At 37.2% G+C, this 16099-nt stretch overlaps 1 protein-coding gene across 1 annotated transcript in view; it reads left to right on the top strand.

Moving 5' to 3' along the window:
- DDC (dopa decarboxylase) overlaps positions 1 to 16099 on the top strand; it is a 74078-nt gene that overhangs the window by 34043 nt on the left and 23936 nt on the right. The window contains exons 6-9 of the mRNA XM_053989495.1: positions 2559 to 2693; positions 6424 to 6567; positions 12888 to 12954; positions 15060 to 15154. Of these exons, the coding sequence (XP_053845470.1) occupies positions 2559 to 2693; positions 6424 to 6567; positions 12888 to 12954; positions 15060 to 15154 (441 nt within the window). The remainder of the gene's footprint in view (positions 1 to 2558; positions 2694 to 6423; positions 6568 to 12887; positions 12955 to 15059; positions 15155 to 16099) is intronic.

Genomic DNA, 16099 nt, shown 5'->3' with positions numbered 1-16099 from the left:
TTTCAAAAATAAGCGAGAAAGCAACTTTCTTCCTGAAGTTTGTAACCTGCTGTTCATTCTAGATAAATTGCTGGAAAGTGTACCTGCTTTGAATTTTAAAGAGTTTTCTTGGTCTGCAAAGAAAAAGTATTTTAGGGGTGAGACAAAATTATCTTTGGCCTGGCAAAGAACACTGCTGATTTATCTTACTCGTCAGTTAGCCAAGTAGTTCAAGAACCACGGCATTTTTTTTTTCCTCAAAAATATTTAGCACAAGACTTTGGTGCCAAGTGTATAGAAGAGCGTTGCAAACCAGGCTCTGCAAGCAGTGTAAAAAGCTTCAGTGTAAAAAAGGTGACTCAGTATTAAAAAAATGATATATGGATACTGAGGCAAGGGGGGAAAGCCTGTGTCTATCGCGAGACGTCCAAAAACATTTCCATGTTACTGGATTCAGGTCCCTTTAGGCTATGTCCCAGCTGTATATCAGGAGGCAAAATTCAGCTGGGCAACAGGCCCTTTTCTTTTCATCCTTGTTTCTGTAAAAGGAAATTGATACAAGAACTGTTGTATACATTGACTGTGCACCAGCATAGATGAAGAGCCAGGATATCTTGGTGCACTCCTTAATAAGCAGAGGCTATCCTGCAGCCTAAGTCATTTGCCCACTCAGCCAGGTGATCACCAGAATAGTGGGAGCCTAAATTTCCAGATCTCAGATTAATGCCTTACCCTTTGTAATTTCTTACAACCATTTTCTTTTATGTATTAATGCCCATTTTTGTAATATGTGTATTTCATTCATATCCTGGAAATGCACTAACAGTGTAAATGGTTATTTTATTTCAGCTACTTTGACTTTTTAGACAGAAAAAGTAGGAAAATTTCTCCATGTTCTGATATTGTGATGAGAGCTCTGTCTGGCTACAGACCATACACAGAATAACATTATTTGAGGAGATTGCCAAATTATGTTTTCTGTAATTAATAGATCAAATTTCCTTTGCCCCTTGCCTCCACATGCAAGTTCTACCTTACTTGACCAAAAGGAGTAATTGAATCCTAATTCCATACTGTATCTGTAATAATTCCCTCAGTTGCTGTAATATTGTATGCAGCAGCAGTAGGTATAAAAAATGCACAAAAATGCAAACTAGTGCACAAAACTCTCCAGCTTGTGTTTATGCCTTGGGGTCTACATTCCTCAAATCTCACACTACCAGAAAGGCAGATAAAATGGATTCATCATTGGCAATACATTCAGTGAATGTTCCGGGACTGTCCTTTTCCCTGATTACTCCGTTGAATTTCAGCTGGCTTGCATTCATTCACTGTTGAGATGTTGACCTGTGTAGAAGGGAGCTTGGTCTCATATAACTAGCTCAGCCACCTTCAGTGTAGGAGAAAGTCTGAACTCACTGGGATCATTCTCACATATGAAATCTGTCGGATCAGGCTCATCTTCAGGGAAGTAAAGTCGCTTTCCAAATATTTAAACATTTGTTGTAATTAGTAAGTATACTCAAGTCTTCAACAGAGGTAGGAGAGAATTTTGGTACAGGACAAGAAACATCATTCCAGAATTAGTTTGCTGACACGGGGTTATTTCTGAGACATAGATACTAAAATAAGTGACTCTATTCAGAGCACTGTTATGGTTCACATGATGTTTAATCAACTCTGAAAATACCTAAAAACTTCATCTTGCTTAGGGACTTCCCAATACATCGAAATTTATGAGTATGTATTTGCAAACTGCTAAGTATAGTTTAAAAGAGTAGTTTAAGGCATGTTTCACGTATATTTTCTAGATGAAAACTGTATAAAGAATTTCTGGAAAGTTGTATTCTGTGAAATTTACTGATAAATTGATACAAAAAATTATTTTTGTTATCACAGAGTATCCAAGACACATTTTAAACTGATGTTTTGTGAGTCAAAGTGCAATTTAGAAATAGTGTGTCATTGTTCCTTTCATCTTGGTGATGAAGAAAACATACATAACTAATACTTTGAAGTGCAATTAGCTATATTGAATCATAGCAGTTTTGGTTTTTTCAGTGTTTTTTTTTCTCTTTTAGTCACAATAATTTACTTGTCCAAGGCAATTCAAATATGAAAGAAAGCATATAATTAGGCATGTTGCTTGATAGAAATGAGAGTTGGCATTCAGGTTGTGATGGAACTTAGATGTGCAGAAATCCAGAGTAAGAGAAATCAACAGTTACTCTGACATTGTTATGAATTAAGAGCAGATTGGTGCCTGGTTTGAGAGCCGTCTCACATACATTTAAGTCTGTGATTCCAGCTTTCTAGCACTTGGTTGCAAGGCTGTTGCCTAAATTGAACAAGCATAGGGATTTAAGAGAACAGGCACAGGCATTGGGAAGGAGGAGACCAAGATCAAACAGAGATTCCTCCCTTGCTGTCAGACATATTTTTAAAAAACATGAGATTGCACAGTTTCTCATCTGCATTTTCTGTTAACTACTTCACAGATTAATGCAGAATGAATGTCACTTTTCTTCTTCTGCTTCAAAATGTTTTCATTTTGAATCTTCCCTCAATTTATCCCACAGGGAAGTGCAAGCGAGGCCACCCTGATTGCACTGCTTGCTGCAAGGACAAAGACTATCAGACAGGTACAGTCAGAGAAGCCTGAGCTAACAGAAACAGAGATCATGGGCAGGCTGGTGGCTTATGCTTCTGATCAGGTGAGTACCTCTCATTAACTTGGAAACACAGTGTCTATAATTAATAATTTCAGCCATCTGAATAGGCAGGTGAATTTAGTATAAACTCTTTGGGTTGGTGACTATTTGATTTTGGTTGTTTAAATCTTACTGTACATCATAAATGTGTTCCACTGGGGTCTGTATTGGGATCAGTGTTGTTTAACATCTTTCTTAATGACATAAACAAAGGGATCAAGTGCACCCTCAGCAAATTTGGAGATGACACCGAGCTGAGTGGTGCAGTTGACACCCCTGAGGGATGGGATGCCATCCAGAGGGACCAGGACAAACTTGAAAATTGCTCCATGGGAATCTCATGAGGCTTAATAAGACCAAGTTCAAGGTGCTGCACCTGGATCAGGGCAACCCCCAGTATCAACACAGGCTGGGGGATGAACAGATGGAGAGCAGCCCTGTGAGAAGGACTTGGGAGTGCTGGTGGGTGAGAGGCTGAACATGAGCTGGCAAAGTGTCTTTGCAGTCCAGAAAGCCAAACATGTCCTGGGCTGCATCCAAAGCAGCGTGGCCAGCTGGGCCAGGGAGGGGATTCTGCCCCTTTGCTTTGCTCTGCTCTGGTGAGACCCCACCTGCAGGGCTGCATCCAGCTCTGGGGACCCCAGCACAGGGGGGACAACAACCTGTTGGAGCAAGTACAGAGGAGGGACATCAAGATGATCAGAGGAATGAAGCACCTCTTCTATGAGAAAAGGCTGAGAGAATAAGGATTGTTCAGCCTGGAGAAGGGAAGGCTTTGGGGTGCCATAATTATGACTCAAAGCCTATAAGAAAGACATGGGGGGACTTCTTACAAGGGCATGTAGTGACAGAACAAGGGGGAATGATTTTAAACTGTGAGTAGGGTGATTATATTAAAGAAATTCTTTATTGTGGGAGTAGTGGGGCACTGGAACAGGTTGTCCATAGAAGTTGTGGATGTCCCACCTCTGGATGTGTTCAAGGCCCAGATGTATGGGGTTCTGTGCAAACTGGTCTAGTAGAAGATGTCCCTGCCCATGACAGTGGGATTTGCACTAGTTGATCTGTAAGGTTCCTTCCAACCCAGGCCATTCTATGATTCTGTGGTAAGTGAACTGGAATGTCATGTGGGCTATCATAATATAAAGGATAAATATCCAGATGTCAGTGTCTTCATAAAGAGCTTGTTTGAAGTAAATAAAGATAATTAAATAAGATATTAATTTCAGTCATGTTTAGTAAGTCTAGGGTACCTTTTGTTACATCCAGTCTTCTATGTCCATCTGTGCACACAGTATTTTCCTCCTACAAGCACATGTGCAAGCAAACACACATACATCCTCCCCCTATATGCATGCATGGGTACAGATGCATGTACACAGAAAAACCTAATGCATGAATATGAAGCAAATCAGTCAGAGTACTTGAAGAAGCCAAAACATTTTTTTTCTTTTAAAAAAGAAAACCTTTAAGATATCCATCTGCCAATCCAACTAAGAAATCTTGTAAGGAAACATAAAATGTAATCCTTGATTTCTGACTGTGAGTGGTATTTAGCAGACTGAGTTACACTAAATTCTCAGCAGGCTATGACTATGAGAGGCTTTTAAGGTTAATGAAAACAAATTCTGTTCATATGAGTTCTGCTGCTGCTGTGTTTCTGACACAGTAATCCTACTGAAGGGTAATGCAGTGTTGTTTCTCTTATTATGTGTGACATTTTCTTACCTACATTTTCTTACCTTCTGTCAAGGAGACAGAAAAAAACCCCTCTCTTAGTACTTACGGTTTATTTTAAAGTAATATCTGATGTGCAGAGTAAAATGGCCAGGTTTCAGCCTTACTTTGATTTGCTACTAATTGTATGTTAAAGAGTGCTGTAGAAGAAGTTAACACCACACTTGCTATTTGCTGCTGGGAAGAGGGATTACACTTGCGTGGTGACAAGATTCAAGACAAGAAAATATGAGAAAAGATAAGTGCTTTCAAGAAGCACAAAAGATATTTATCCTTTCTTTTTGTTTGTTTGGGACCCTAAGGTCAATATTGCGCAGACCACCAGTCCCAGGGTTCTGACCCAGTGATGCACAAAACCTTTTACTTGTTTTGACTTTTTTGTCCCATATAAGAGGCTGACCTGAAATGAGGACTGACAGGCCTTCCTGCCTACTGAAGGTCAGGGGATCTTATGTTTACAGAAGGATTTGCCTTAAGATACTGCTGACCTTTCCAAGCAGATTGTTGCCGAGCTCACCGTTCCTTCTGCATTAAGAACAGACCTGCGTGACTCATAGGCAAAAATCCACGAAAGAAAGTTCAACACAAGCCATGCTGTGGGAGGGAAAACCATTCACTGATAGAGCCCAACAATACCAGAATGCATTTGGAAAAGAATGTTGCTACAATTTTTGAGTCTTCAGGAAGCAGTTTAGGGGTTCTGACTGGCTAACAACCTCAGTGTATTACTGTAGTTTGCATATTTGCAATTCTAGTATAAATAAGTTCTAAAATTCATTTTTCATTGTACACTTGAATGAAGTATGGTATTGCTATGCCACACACCTCATTTTCCACTTAAAAAGTTATATTTCAAGTCTAGGTTTCCAAATTTTCTCAAGTTGGTGCCTAATTAGTTACCAAAGCACATTAAAAAGAGGTGCTACTTAGATACAAATTAATGGTACATCTGTCTTTAAAACATGACATTCCAGAGATATGTTAAGCTGAAAGGCAAAAACATTATCTAGTCTAGTTCAACAAAATTCTGGATTGTTATTTATATGCTAAATTAAAATAAAAATAATAAGCATTCTTAGGCACTGGCAAGAATCAGCAAGAAGATTGTGAATGAGAATAGTCATGATATGAAAAGGTGAGGCATTTTCCTCTTTCAAATTAACGATGATTAATGAAACTATAGAAGGTAAAATAGGTTTTCTGTTTCTTTGTTTTAATCATGCTTTAAAGGAGATTATTCTGTGGCTAATGTACCATTCATTGTCAATGGAGTTTTTATTTCTGTTATTATTCTATTGTACTTCACAAATTTATGAGGATTTCTAAGTGATAATTTTGCTTTTATTTACAGAGATGTGACTTATTTTCTAAAACAATATTGTTTCAGGGGAATTCCAATGAAGTGAGTTGTAAATAAAATAACATAAGGGGAATGATCCTTACTTGCCTAAAAAAGTGAATGAATGACCAAACCACAATTTAGTCAGTATGTAATCAGAAAAAAAATGGTCATATAAGAAAATATCTCCCTGTACCATACTGTGACATGTATAATTTTAGAGTTCAGAAAAGCTATACACCATAAAAATATGCTAGCAAGCACTAAATCATCAGACAAGATGATCGTCTGCACATCTTTTGATTGATCTAGAGCCAAATCCTGAAGCTCTACATCAATCCTAGCATGTAAATTAAGGCTCTCACTAAGGTTAATGGAACTCTTGTCTAATGTGATCATGGCAATGGTCTCAAGGATATGTCAGGGATGCCATTAGTTTATTGTGTGTGTGTGTATTTATGTAAATGTATATATATATGAGTCCATCTACCTATAGAAAGGTGGAGAAGTATGTATCTATTACATACTATCAACAGTCTCAGGATCTCAAGTATGGCTTTACTTGAAAGGACTTACTTTTTTAGTTTGTAAATTCAAATGAACTTCTTACATTCCAGTGAAAGGTATTGGTCTTAAAACTTGCCCATTTCCTTGTAGGCTCATTCATCTGTGGAAAGGGCTGCACTAATTGGTGCTGTGAAGATTAAAAATGTTCCTTCAGATGACACATTTAGTGTTTGTGGTTCAGCCCTGAGGAAAGTTCTGGATGAAGACAAAGCTGCTGGTTTTATACCATTCTTTGTGAGTACTGGATTTGAACAAAACAGTGGATTTAATGCTTCTGATAAGATGCTTTTGACATGAATAGATGGTCTTATCCCTAACAGAGGCACTGGTAGGCAGCTGGGCTAGAATACTAGGAGAGGTTCCATGAGTGTTCTTCACATGCCTTTTTGTGCAGGAGGAGAAAATAATTTGAGCAGCTGGTTGCACTTCTCAGCAAAATTATGTTTGGGGTCAATTTTATAGTTGCATGTAGTCCTGCAGTGTTATAATCTCCTAATTCCTGAATTCTGAACTGTTTACCTTTATTTTTCAGGTTCCAACTTACTTAAAAATAAAACAAGTTTAAAGGCAATAAATTAAATCATGCTATCTCAAGCTCAAGTGTCTTCAAGAAACAATAGTTTCCTCCTGATAGTACTTTAGCAAAAAAAATGAACTTCCATAATATACCCCAAATATCATCAAGATCAGACATGGTCAGGTAGTTGTGAGTATGTAATTAATCCCTAGCAAGTGAGCTAAAGAGAATGCAGCTGTGGAAACTTTAGGTGTCACAATTTCTTGTTATCTGTCCCCCCTTTTTTTTTTTTCCCAGAGATTCCTGCTTCCATAGCAGGATAGTGAAGGCAAATATAGCTATGTCTCAGTAGCTTAAGCTCATAATCCCCCAAGTTTTGACACAGAGCATTATTAGATTAGATAAAACTCTAAAGTTTGTTTCTGTTATGATAAGTACCTGAACAAAAAGAAAAATTGCTTATTCATCAGATCTTCTCCTCCTGCCAGTTCAGAATACTATGCTATTACTTCAAGTTAAAACAAGATTTTGCCATTTGTTTTTTTCTCATGAAGTAACTTCTGTTGTGGTTTTGTATATCACCAACAAAATTATTTTCTTATTTCCAAGCATTATGCTCTACTAAACTTGATAAAGACCACGGTCTGTATAGATTTATTAAGGGCTATAACATGCTACAGAGAATATGTTTTTACTGGCCTCCAATGAAGAAAAAATCCTCACACAACTAATTTAGAAACTGAGAACTTCAGAAATGGGATTTTTTTAAGAGATTCAAAAATAATTCCCTTTTTTCACAGAAAAGTCGTGTTTGACAATGGTTGTTTCTTTTCTATCATGTTGTAACATTTTGAAAAGGGATAATGTGACTTAAATTTCTATGAACTGTTTTCAGAAGAATTAGAAGATTAAGCTTGCTTATACTCATGGATTAGAACCAAATGGGACAAAGAAGCTTAAATTTCACCAGGCTCTTTTGAAAATATAATCTTTTTACTCTTCTTGTTATTAACCTTTAGAGAATGTTTTTATGTAATATGAGGATGACTACAATGAGAAGTGGTTTTCATATGTGCAGAACACTACTAATTTCTAGGGTGCCTAGAACTAGCAAGTCCTTAGGATAACCAAGCACATCCTGTCAATTGCTTTACAACATAACAAGATTCTGACTGAGAAAAAAGCATTTCTAGGGATTCCAAAAAGAACTTTTTTTCTGTGAGATGCACCTGTTGAGGTGAAGAACATGCCACAAGGCATGTTTTATTTCTCTCTGTTATAATCCCAGCTCTTAATACCTTACACAGTATCCTATTTCTATATCTCACTGTTAATTTTAAATAATTACAAGTACAGCAGGTTATCACATCTTCATGAAATAACTATAAATGTCTTTTTTCCTCAGCTTTTGTCCATTAGCAAAAAAATGCAACTTGCCCCTCATAAATATTCAGGCCTTATTAATTTATCTATGCATACAAGAGAAAAAAAGTTCTAATTTATGTATTCAGTGACACCTTTACAAAGGGTGATTTAACTGCTGTTTTTCTTCCTCTGTTTGTTTAGCTGTGCAGGCTTTCAAAGACAGCAGGGGCTCTGTCTGAATTAATACAGCCTGTATCAAGTCTTCCATTTATTTGTGTACATAAAATATGTCAGCTTTAGCTTAAACTACATCTCATTATCAGTATGGCTGGCCTCTTAAATCAAAAGGTGTGTTAATTCTCTGTCATGCTGAGCAGCAGTCCATGCATATTAGTGCTCCCTTTTTTGGCTTGCAGATTTCAAAAGCCTTTCCATTTCTTTTGTTCTTGAGTAATTTGGTGCTGTTGTATTTTGTTCTGGCGACAACGATATGCACATTGCCTCGGAAACACCTTACACCACTTGATTCCTTCTTTCCCTGTATTCACTGATCCTTCACTAAAGGGAGTGATTCAACATCAAAGCAACAAGTTTGATGGAAGAAATTCTGCCTGAAGAGACTTGTGACAGCAGAGACATCATTCCTAATGAAGATGTCTTGTTTGCATCCAAGCTGCTACAGTCTCCCTTAGAAGCAAGAAAAGGTTTTCTAAGGGATTAAAAAGAAAATACAAGTAAATTGCAATGCCTTATAGGCATGTTCCTCCTCTTATTCTTAATGATTAAATGAAGAATCATTATACTGAACTTGATAGCAGTGCTTTCCCTGTAGAGGAGATTGGAGAATCAGAGTCAGATTCGCTTAATGTGAAACAGGTTCTGTCATTACAGCAATCCATTAACTAAAGGTTTACTTTTCATGTACATAGGATTTGGCAGTCAGCCTTTTTTGAGGAGAGGCATTGTCTTTAAAAGGAATCTTTGCATTCCTACCCACCGTCAATGTCTTGTAGCACTGGTAATGTGTATATCATTTTGTTCAATAAAAGCTGTTGCCACTAGGGTACCCTGATCTCTACTTTTTCTTTCTTTTATTTCTGAGTTCAGACTTGTGTTAATTAATCTCTTTCAAAATACTTTTGCAGAAACTGAAACAGAGATATTTTCATATAGTAAAGCAAACAGACTGTGCAAAGAAAGCACTTAACCATGTCAGGTGTTGAGGCACTAAAGTTGCCACAATTTACTGAGGAGCCTTTTCCCAACACGGATAATATGCAGCCCTTCATCTGGCTCCGAGTTAAGGGGGAGCTTCAAAACACATGCTGAAGTCATGTCCATCTCATTAACTGTAAGCACACACTGGTGGTTAAACCTGTGTGTAAATGCCTCTCTCTGCTGGGCCCTGTGTGCCCAGATTGAGACAGGCCTCTGTGTTGGCAGAACGTTGGCTGGGATGCTCAAAAGTGAAGACCACTAAGTTAAGCACTCCTAAATTCAGATAGAGTGCCCACGGCATTCAAGCCTAGCTCACCTAAATGTGTGTAGGTGGCCTGTGAGCTTTGTGCTGTCTTTCATAAGTCATCACTGACAGATTGCAGCTGGCACATATAAGGTACAATATACTTCAACGACCTCAACCAGTAAAAAGCTGCTACAACACAATTGCCTGCTGCCCAGCATGAAATCTCTCTGATTTTAGATGAAATTACTCTTCTGAACGTGATCCACAGGATATTAAGAAGCAGGCTTTTTGTATCCAGACTCACTCGGGAAACAATAAATCAGAATCAGACTGACAGAGAAACCATCTTTTCAGAAGAACACTTAGATCCTGACCACAGATTTCCAGTTGGAAGAAACATTCTTCAGACATACACAGATGTCTAGGGTGATGTTTCTTAACCCACAGTTTGTGAATGATTGCTGTTCTGTAAAATATTGAATGGTGCTTTAGAGAACAGTTTCAGTTTTCTTCAGGCCACAGACATTCTCATGAGTGCAACCTGGCAAGAACTGAATAGGAGAAAATAAAAACTTTGAAAGTTCTGCCTCATTTTAGTTATTTGCAAATGAAAAGCTTTCTGGTGGAACCATGCAGAATGTGTCCACATCTTTTTCAATAGCTGTAGGAGGTCATCCAGTTGAGAGTAATTGCTCTCAGGAATCATAAAGATTCATGTATGTTTCCTGACATAGCTCTCCATTTCAGGAAAGTAATACATGAGATGACTGAGTTAAGCATTTTAGCTGCTTTGTATTCACAACCAAGGGCTGAGTCAAATTTGAAGTGCACAACCTGAAAAGGAAAAGGCCTGCAGGCTATACTGAGCCATCAGTCCCATTTCTGTGTTGCAGTCTGTCCCCTGCCCTTAGCACAAATGTGATTTTTCTGGTGTTACACAGGCTACAAATTGAGTTAGATTTATTCTGTAATACTGAGGCAGGGTAATGAGAGTCCTGACGAGGGCAGATGGTGTCACTCTAAGTGGTTTCTGAGAATTAAAGCAAGTAGCTTTGAGGCTTAGACACCTGCAGAGAGGAAAATAAAATTATTTCAGAAATTGAGGTATACTTTACAGAATAAGCCATTATTTAAACAACTAAGCATATGTTTGAACTCATATAATCTCTCACTAAAAAAACATACTTCTTACCCTGATTGGGAGAACACCTTAACTGCGGTACAAAACTAGTAACAATAACATGTAACTTTTTGTTATGAAAGTTCCATCATTATTTTAAATGCTGGACTAACCAAGGCAATTTCACTCTAATCTTGTCAGAAAATTCATACCATATTACCTTAAAGTATATGTGTAAAAGCAGAGTTAAGTCTATAGTGCACTCTTTTTATTTATTTCCCAATCCAATGGGTTAGCCCCTATTCCTTATGCATATAAAAAAGTGGCATTTTCACCATGGTACCCTCCATTGTGATAAATAGATATTCACTCCATACACTTGTGCCTTCTTAGGAAAAATAGGGACCAAATTTTTTCCTGCTATTTAAAAAAATACTCTGCAATCTTTTCAAAGCAGCCTCTATCAGAGGGTGATTAGTCTTCCAGAGAACTCTTAAATGTCCCTCAAGGCATTTCAGTTTTCTGTTCTTCTGTGTCTCAGGAATAAAGGAGGGACCAGTATTGATAAAGATTAGATTATCTTGAAGGAAAAATATGTTAGCTTATGATTTTATTAACTATATACATACAATGTGCTTTTCATTTTTAGAACTGTGTTTGTTTCAAACTCCAGATCTTTGTAGCTTAATATAGAAAAAATACTGAATTGTCCTTTTTTTATTATTTTAATAATGACTTTTTTCAAGTTTTGCTGGGAGAGAATGTTTATTTCTTGAAATGTCCAATGGATGGACAAGTATAATTTAGGTTTTCCTTTCTCTTCTTATTGATTTCATCATGAATTTGCTAAGGGGCATGGGCACACATGCACACAGAAAAATGTGGCTAGTTCCAGACATATAGGGAAAAACTGTAGGAACAAATATGGTGCATTGACAGTGTACTTGGCAAAAAAGGTAACCAGAAATACTAAAATAAAAAAAGCAAAATTCTGGCTTTGGCATTTTTATAATCATGTCCTGGCTGTAATGTAGTTTATGTGTGACCTTGGATAAATTATCTAATTCTTTTGTATTTCAGTACTCTGACTAGAACACAGCATACTTTATTGGTCTATTTTAACTGTAAAGTGTCTTTTATTATGTAAAAAAGCTAGTAAAAGACAAAAACCATACTCAGCCTTTATTAGTGCTTTCAGAAACAAGACAGGGTGTTTAAAATATAAGTGAAGCAATGAAAAATAAAATAATGTCAGTTTATATGCCCTTGGTAGTTGGGTTTTTTTTCTTTAAAATTCTACCTGTATATTCCCAATAAATTACAATAGCTCATTTTCACCTAGTTCTCTTCTGTTTCTACTGTGAAACTTCAGCTTTTATGTTGCCTCTGCTTTTGGCCCACTGGTCACACAGAAGGATAGATTAAATGAGACATTAACAGAACAAAGGAAGAACTGTTCCAGTGTTTTAGGATGAATCTGGGAGAAGTTGTTTCTCTGTGAAAAAGTCTTGCAAGCCAAGTAGTGAACATATGCTGCTAGTGAACAGGTTCCAGGTTGCAGATCTCTTGAGCATAATAAACTGGTTAAAAATCTCTATTGCAGAGCTGTGGCTCTGATCAAGACTGCAACATTTGTCGATCTATTCCGTCAACAACAATTCCAGCACCTCTGAGTTGCTCAAGTTCAGAACTTGGCTATATACCATGAACTGCAAATCATTTTGATGGGATTTGCATATATTAAGGTAGTATTGAGCCACACGATAAGCATGTGGAACATACAGAAAATACATAAAATATAGCATTAGCACAAGACTGTGCCTATATTACAGTACTTATCATTCAATTTTATATAAACATTTTGTTTTATGTATCTGCTTCAATGGACTGTTATGGGAGCTTTGGAAAAAACCCACCCACAGTCTTACAAGTTCCACTAAGGGACTACTTAAGTTCCACTAATGACGAACATAAATTTTTTTTGTTCTATAATGTCCGTTCTTTTTGTTTATTGCTGGCTTTGCAGACCGTTTTTATCATTTGGTAATTTTCTATGCTGTAACACTTTTTTTTTTTTGGCTCTGCAGTTCTGTGCAACACTTGGAACTACCCCTTGCTGCTCCTTTGACAAGCTGTTAGAACTGGGTCCTATTTGTAAGTCTTTGCTGCTTCTTTCTAAAATTGCAGATAACAGTTTAAGCCATGCTGAGTCATTCTCAGGACATTATGCAGTGTCAGTGTCCAAATACAATAATGCTACTTATAGATGAGACCTTCAGTTACAGTTTTATTTCTAATATTAGGTCAAGCAGCAAATGTGCATTCTCAAGCTGTTAAAAGACTTAGAGGACATTGCCTTAAGGGTTTCTTTTCAAGGGGGGGGACATATTTTGGAATACTGTCAGTTAAGAATTACTCTAAGTGCCTCAGTTTGTAACATACTTCTTCAAGCCCTTCTACCTGCAAGAGCATCTTGAGCAATGCTGAATATCAGGGAAAAGTTGAACTCTTAATTCTGCTCTGCACCAAGTGTTTTGTTTCTGCCTGGTTCTAATAACTGTAAAAGGTAGGGAAATGCACACCAAAAATCTCCATCTATTCTTAATACTTACTCTCCCCTTCCCAATTTCCTTCCTCTTCCAAGAAAATAGGACAAATGCCAGTGTGTTTAATACAGTGATCAAGTCATGGACTCTTCATAAGTATTTCTTTCTCTGTTATGGTTTGTTGTGCCAAGCTTTGATCTGCAGCAAGGCTTGGTCAAATGGCGTGTTTGCTGGCTGATGAAAATGCTACCAAAGCACACCATATCTCTTCAAGTGTAAATTTAGAACAGGAAATCCATAGCTGTAAGCCACTGGAAGCAACTTCATAGAAACACAGCTTGATTTGATGTCCTGTTAATTTATTCAGGTGGGGTTGTAAACTTTGGGGCTTGTGTGCTGGTCATTTGCTCTGTGAGGTTTCCTGCCTTTCAGCACAAGCCCCAGTGACTTGGTTTCTCCCAGTCCTTCTTTTTAAACAGACTCCTGGTAGTCTGCTTAGGAGCTGCAGATTATTTTGCTGTTTGTGTTATTCCTAAAGACCTATTAAAATAGTGGCATCAATACGTTTAGATGTAGCAATAATCATGTGTTTCACTTCAATGATTCCCTGCTTGTGCAGCAGAGCCCAGCAGAAGGATGGTGCACCAGTGAAGTCAGAAATCTCATGCTAGCTTTTCTGCTTAATTTTCTCCTTAGCATACAGGAGCAGCAGTCCTATACTATAAAGGCAGTGTCTCAAACCAAGTATATTTAAAAACAGATAATCAGTTAAACTTTCAATATACATTCAAATAAACCTAAGTTGTGCATGTTGTGAGTAATATTTTATTGGCTTTCCCAGACATTCATGCAAAAAGAAAATCTAGTTCACAAGAATGCAAAGCTGCAGCTCTCAGTGGATGTACCTCTGTACGTGGAAATAACCATCAGAATTATTTGGTGGCCAGTGTAATGTGGGCTTCAGCCATCAACCGATGGACCTTAATTATTACTGAGTGCATTAAAACAGTGCTCTCCAGTAGAGTGTGAATACTTAATTACAGAGTATACGTGAGCTGCTCATATGCCAAAATATTTCTGCAGAAACCATTCAGTGACTAATCAAAAGTAGCACTTTCTTAGCATTTCAGTGCTTGCTTTTGCATGTGTCTCCATCCTTGAAATAAGTAGTTTGCTGCACACAGTTCAAAAGCACGTGTATGCACATTTATCAATATGTACCAAATACTGTTTAGAAATGTGTTTGTGATTCATGAGTTAGAAGTGGAGAGCACAGCTAATATTCTATGTCCTCCTGCTAAAGTAGTTTTGTTAGCATAGAAATGGTAGCTAAATCTCTAGATACATTTTTTTGAAAGTGTATTTTATAATGGTTCTTAAATCAAAACCACAAAATAGTTTATGTTGCTTAATTTTAGTAAGATAAAGCTAGATATGATGATCCTTATGGGTCCTTTCCAACACAGGATATTCTATGATCCTATCCTTCTGTAACTTTTTTCCAGTAGAAGTGGGAAGGAAAAATAATACATTCTATGTACATTTTATATATTAATGAAAACCCAGATGGTGGGAACATTTAATTTCTTAATTTAATTTTAAATTGGGAAAATTATAACATCAAAGAGAAGTCTCTCAGGCACTTGGTTTCATGCAAAATAATTGAGCTTTTTAATCTACTGTTTAATTTATTTCCTTCAATTATTTTTTTAGGTAATAAGGAAAATATCTGGATGCATATTGATGCAGCCTATGCGGGAAGTGCTTTCATCTGCCCTGAATTCAGGCATCTTTTAAATGGAGTGGAGGTGAATGAGTGTTTTGTCTCTAGCAGCCTGCTGAAACCTTGCTCTTTCATAGAATTTGTGTGTTTTTTACACACCCAAGATTAATGGCTCTTCCAGAATCTCTGAGTAAGCTGCACCTCAGTAGTACAAATCCCCGTACATTCAATTACATTACCTAAATTTTTAATGGCTTATACTGGGAGCATGCAAGTTACCCTCTATAAGAAGTTTGTCATTCAGAATAACAAGTAGTACTGAATCAACAAATAGAAAAGAGGAACTTTTCCCCAAATATCACTGAATATATATTTGTAACATCCTAATTCTACATTACACAAAAAAAAGAGGAAAAAATAATTTTGACAAATTAATGAGCTCATTATGTCTGGTTTTCTTCTTACATCCTGCAAGTCATATAGTATAGAGCTAGTAGCTGTATCTCAAACAGACAGAGTTTAATAACCAAGAGACCTAAATGAAATATTCCCCTAACAGCACTGCTGTTCCTTTTCCCCTGCCTTGCTGAGCTACTTGGCATTCAGTTGCTTAGATAAGAGTACTTCAATTTCCTGCTGCTCCCCTCAGTCAGATAAGTCCTTGTCTTCCACGTCAGTGGAGAAAATATTACTGTTCAGTAAAGCCAGAAGTTTAAACACAGCACTGATAGGCAATGAGTAATGAAGAAGAGGAGGGAAAACCCCCTCACAAATAGAGCATTTCTTTCTGTCTCTTTTTTTATCAGCAAATGAAGCTTGTTGTAATTTCCTGTGGGGGAATATTTTTTAAATTACTGTTATTGGTTCCTGAAGGAAATGAAACAGCATCCCTTGTCTGGGCCAGCATTTGACATAAGAGTAAATATTTAACAACCATGAATGTGTTTCCTACCTTACATAGCAGAGGGTGATAGCTAGATAGATGTATAGATAGATGGATAGAGAGACAGATCATCTCTTATTAGAGCAT

Source organism: Vidua macroura, chromosome 1, assembly GCF_024509145.1.
Source record: "Vidua macroura isolate BioBank_ID:100142 chromosome 1, ASM2450914v1, whole genome shotgun sequence".
Classification (NCBI taxonomy): Eukaryota; Metazoa; Chordata; class Aves; order Passeriformes; family Viduidae; genus Vidua; species Vidua macroura.
The sequence above is the reverse complement of the archived record's forward strand: the minus strand, read 5'-3'. Positions and strand labels throughout refer to the sequence as shown.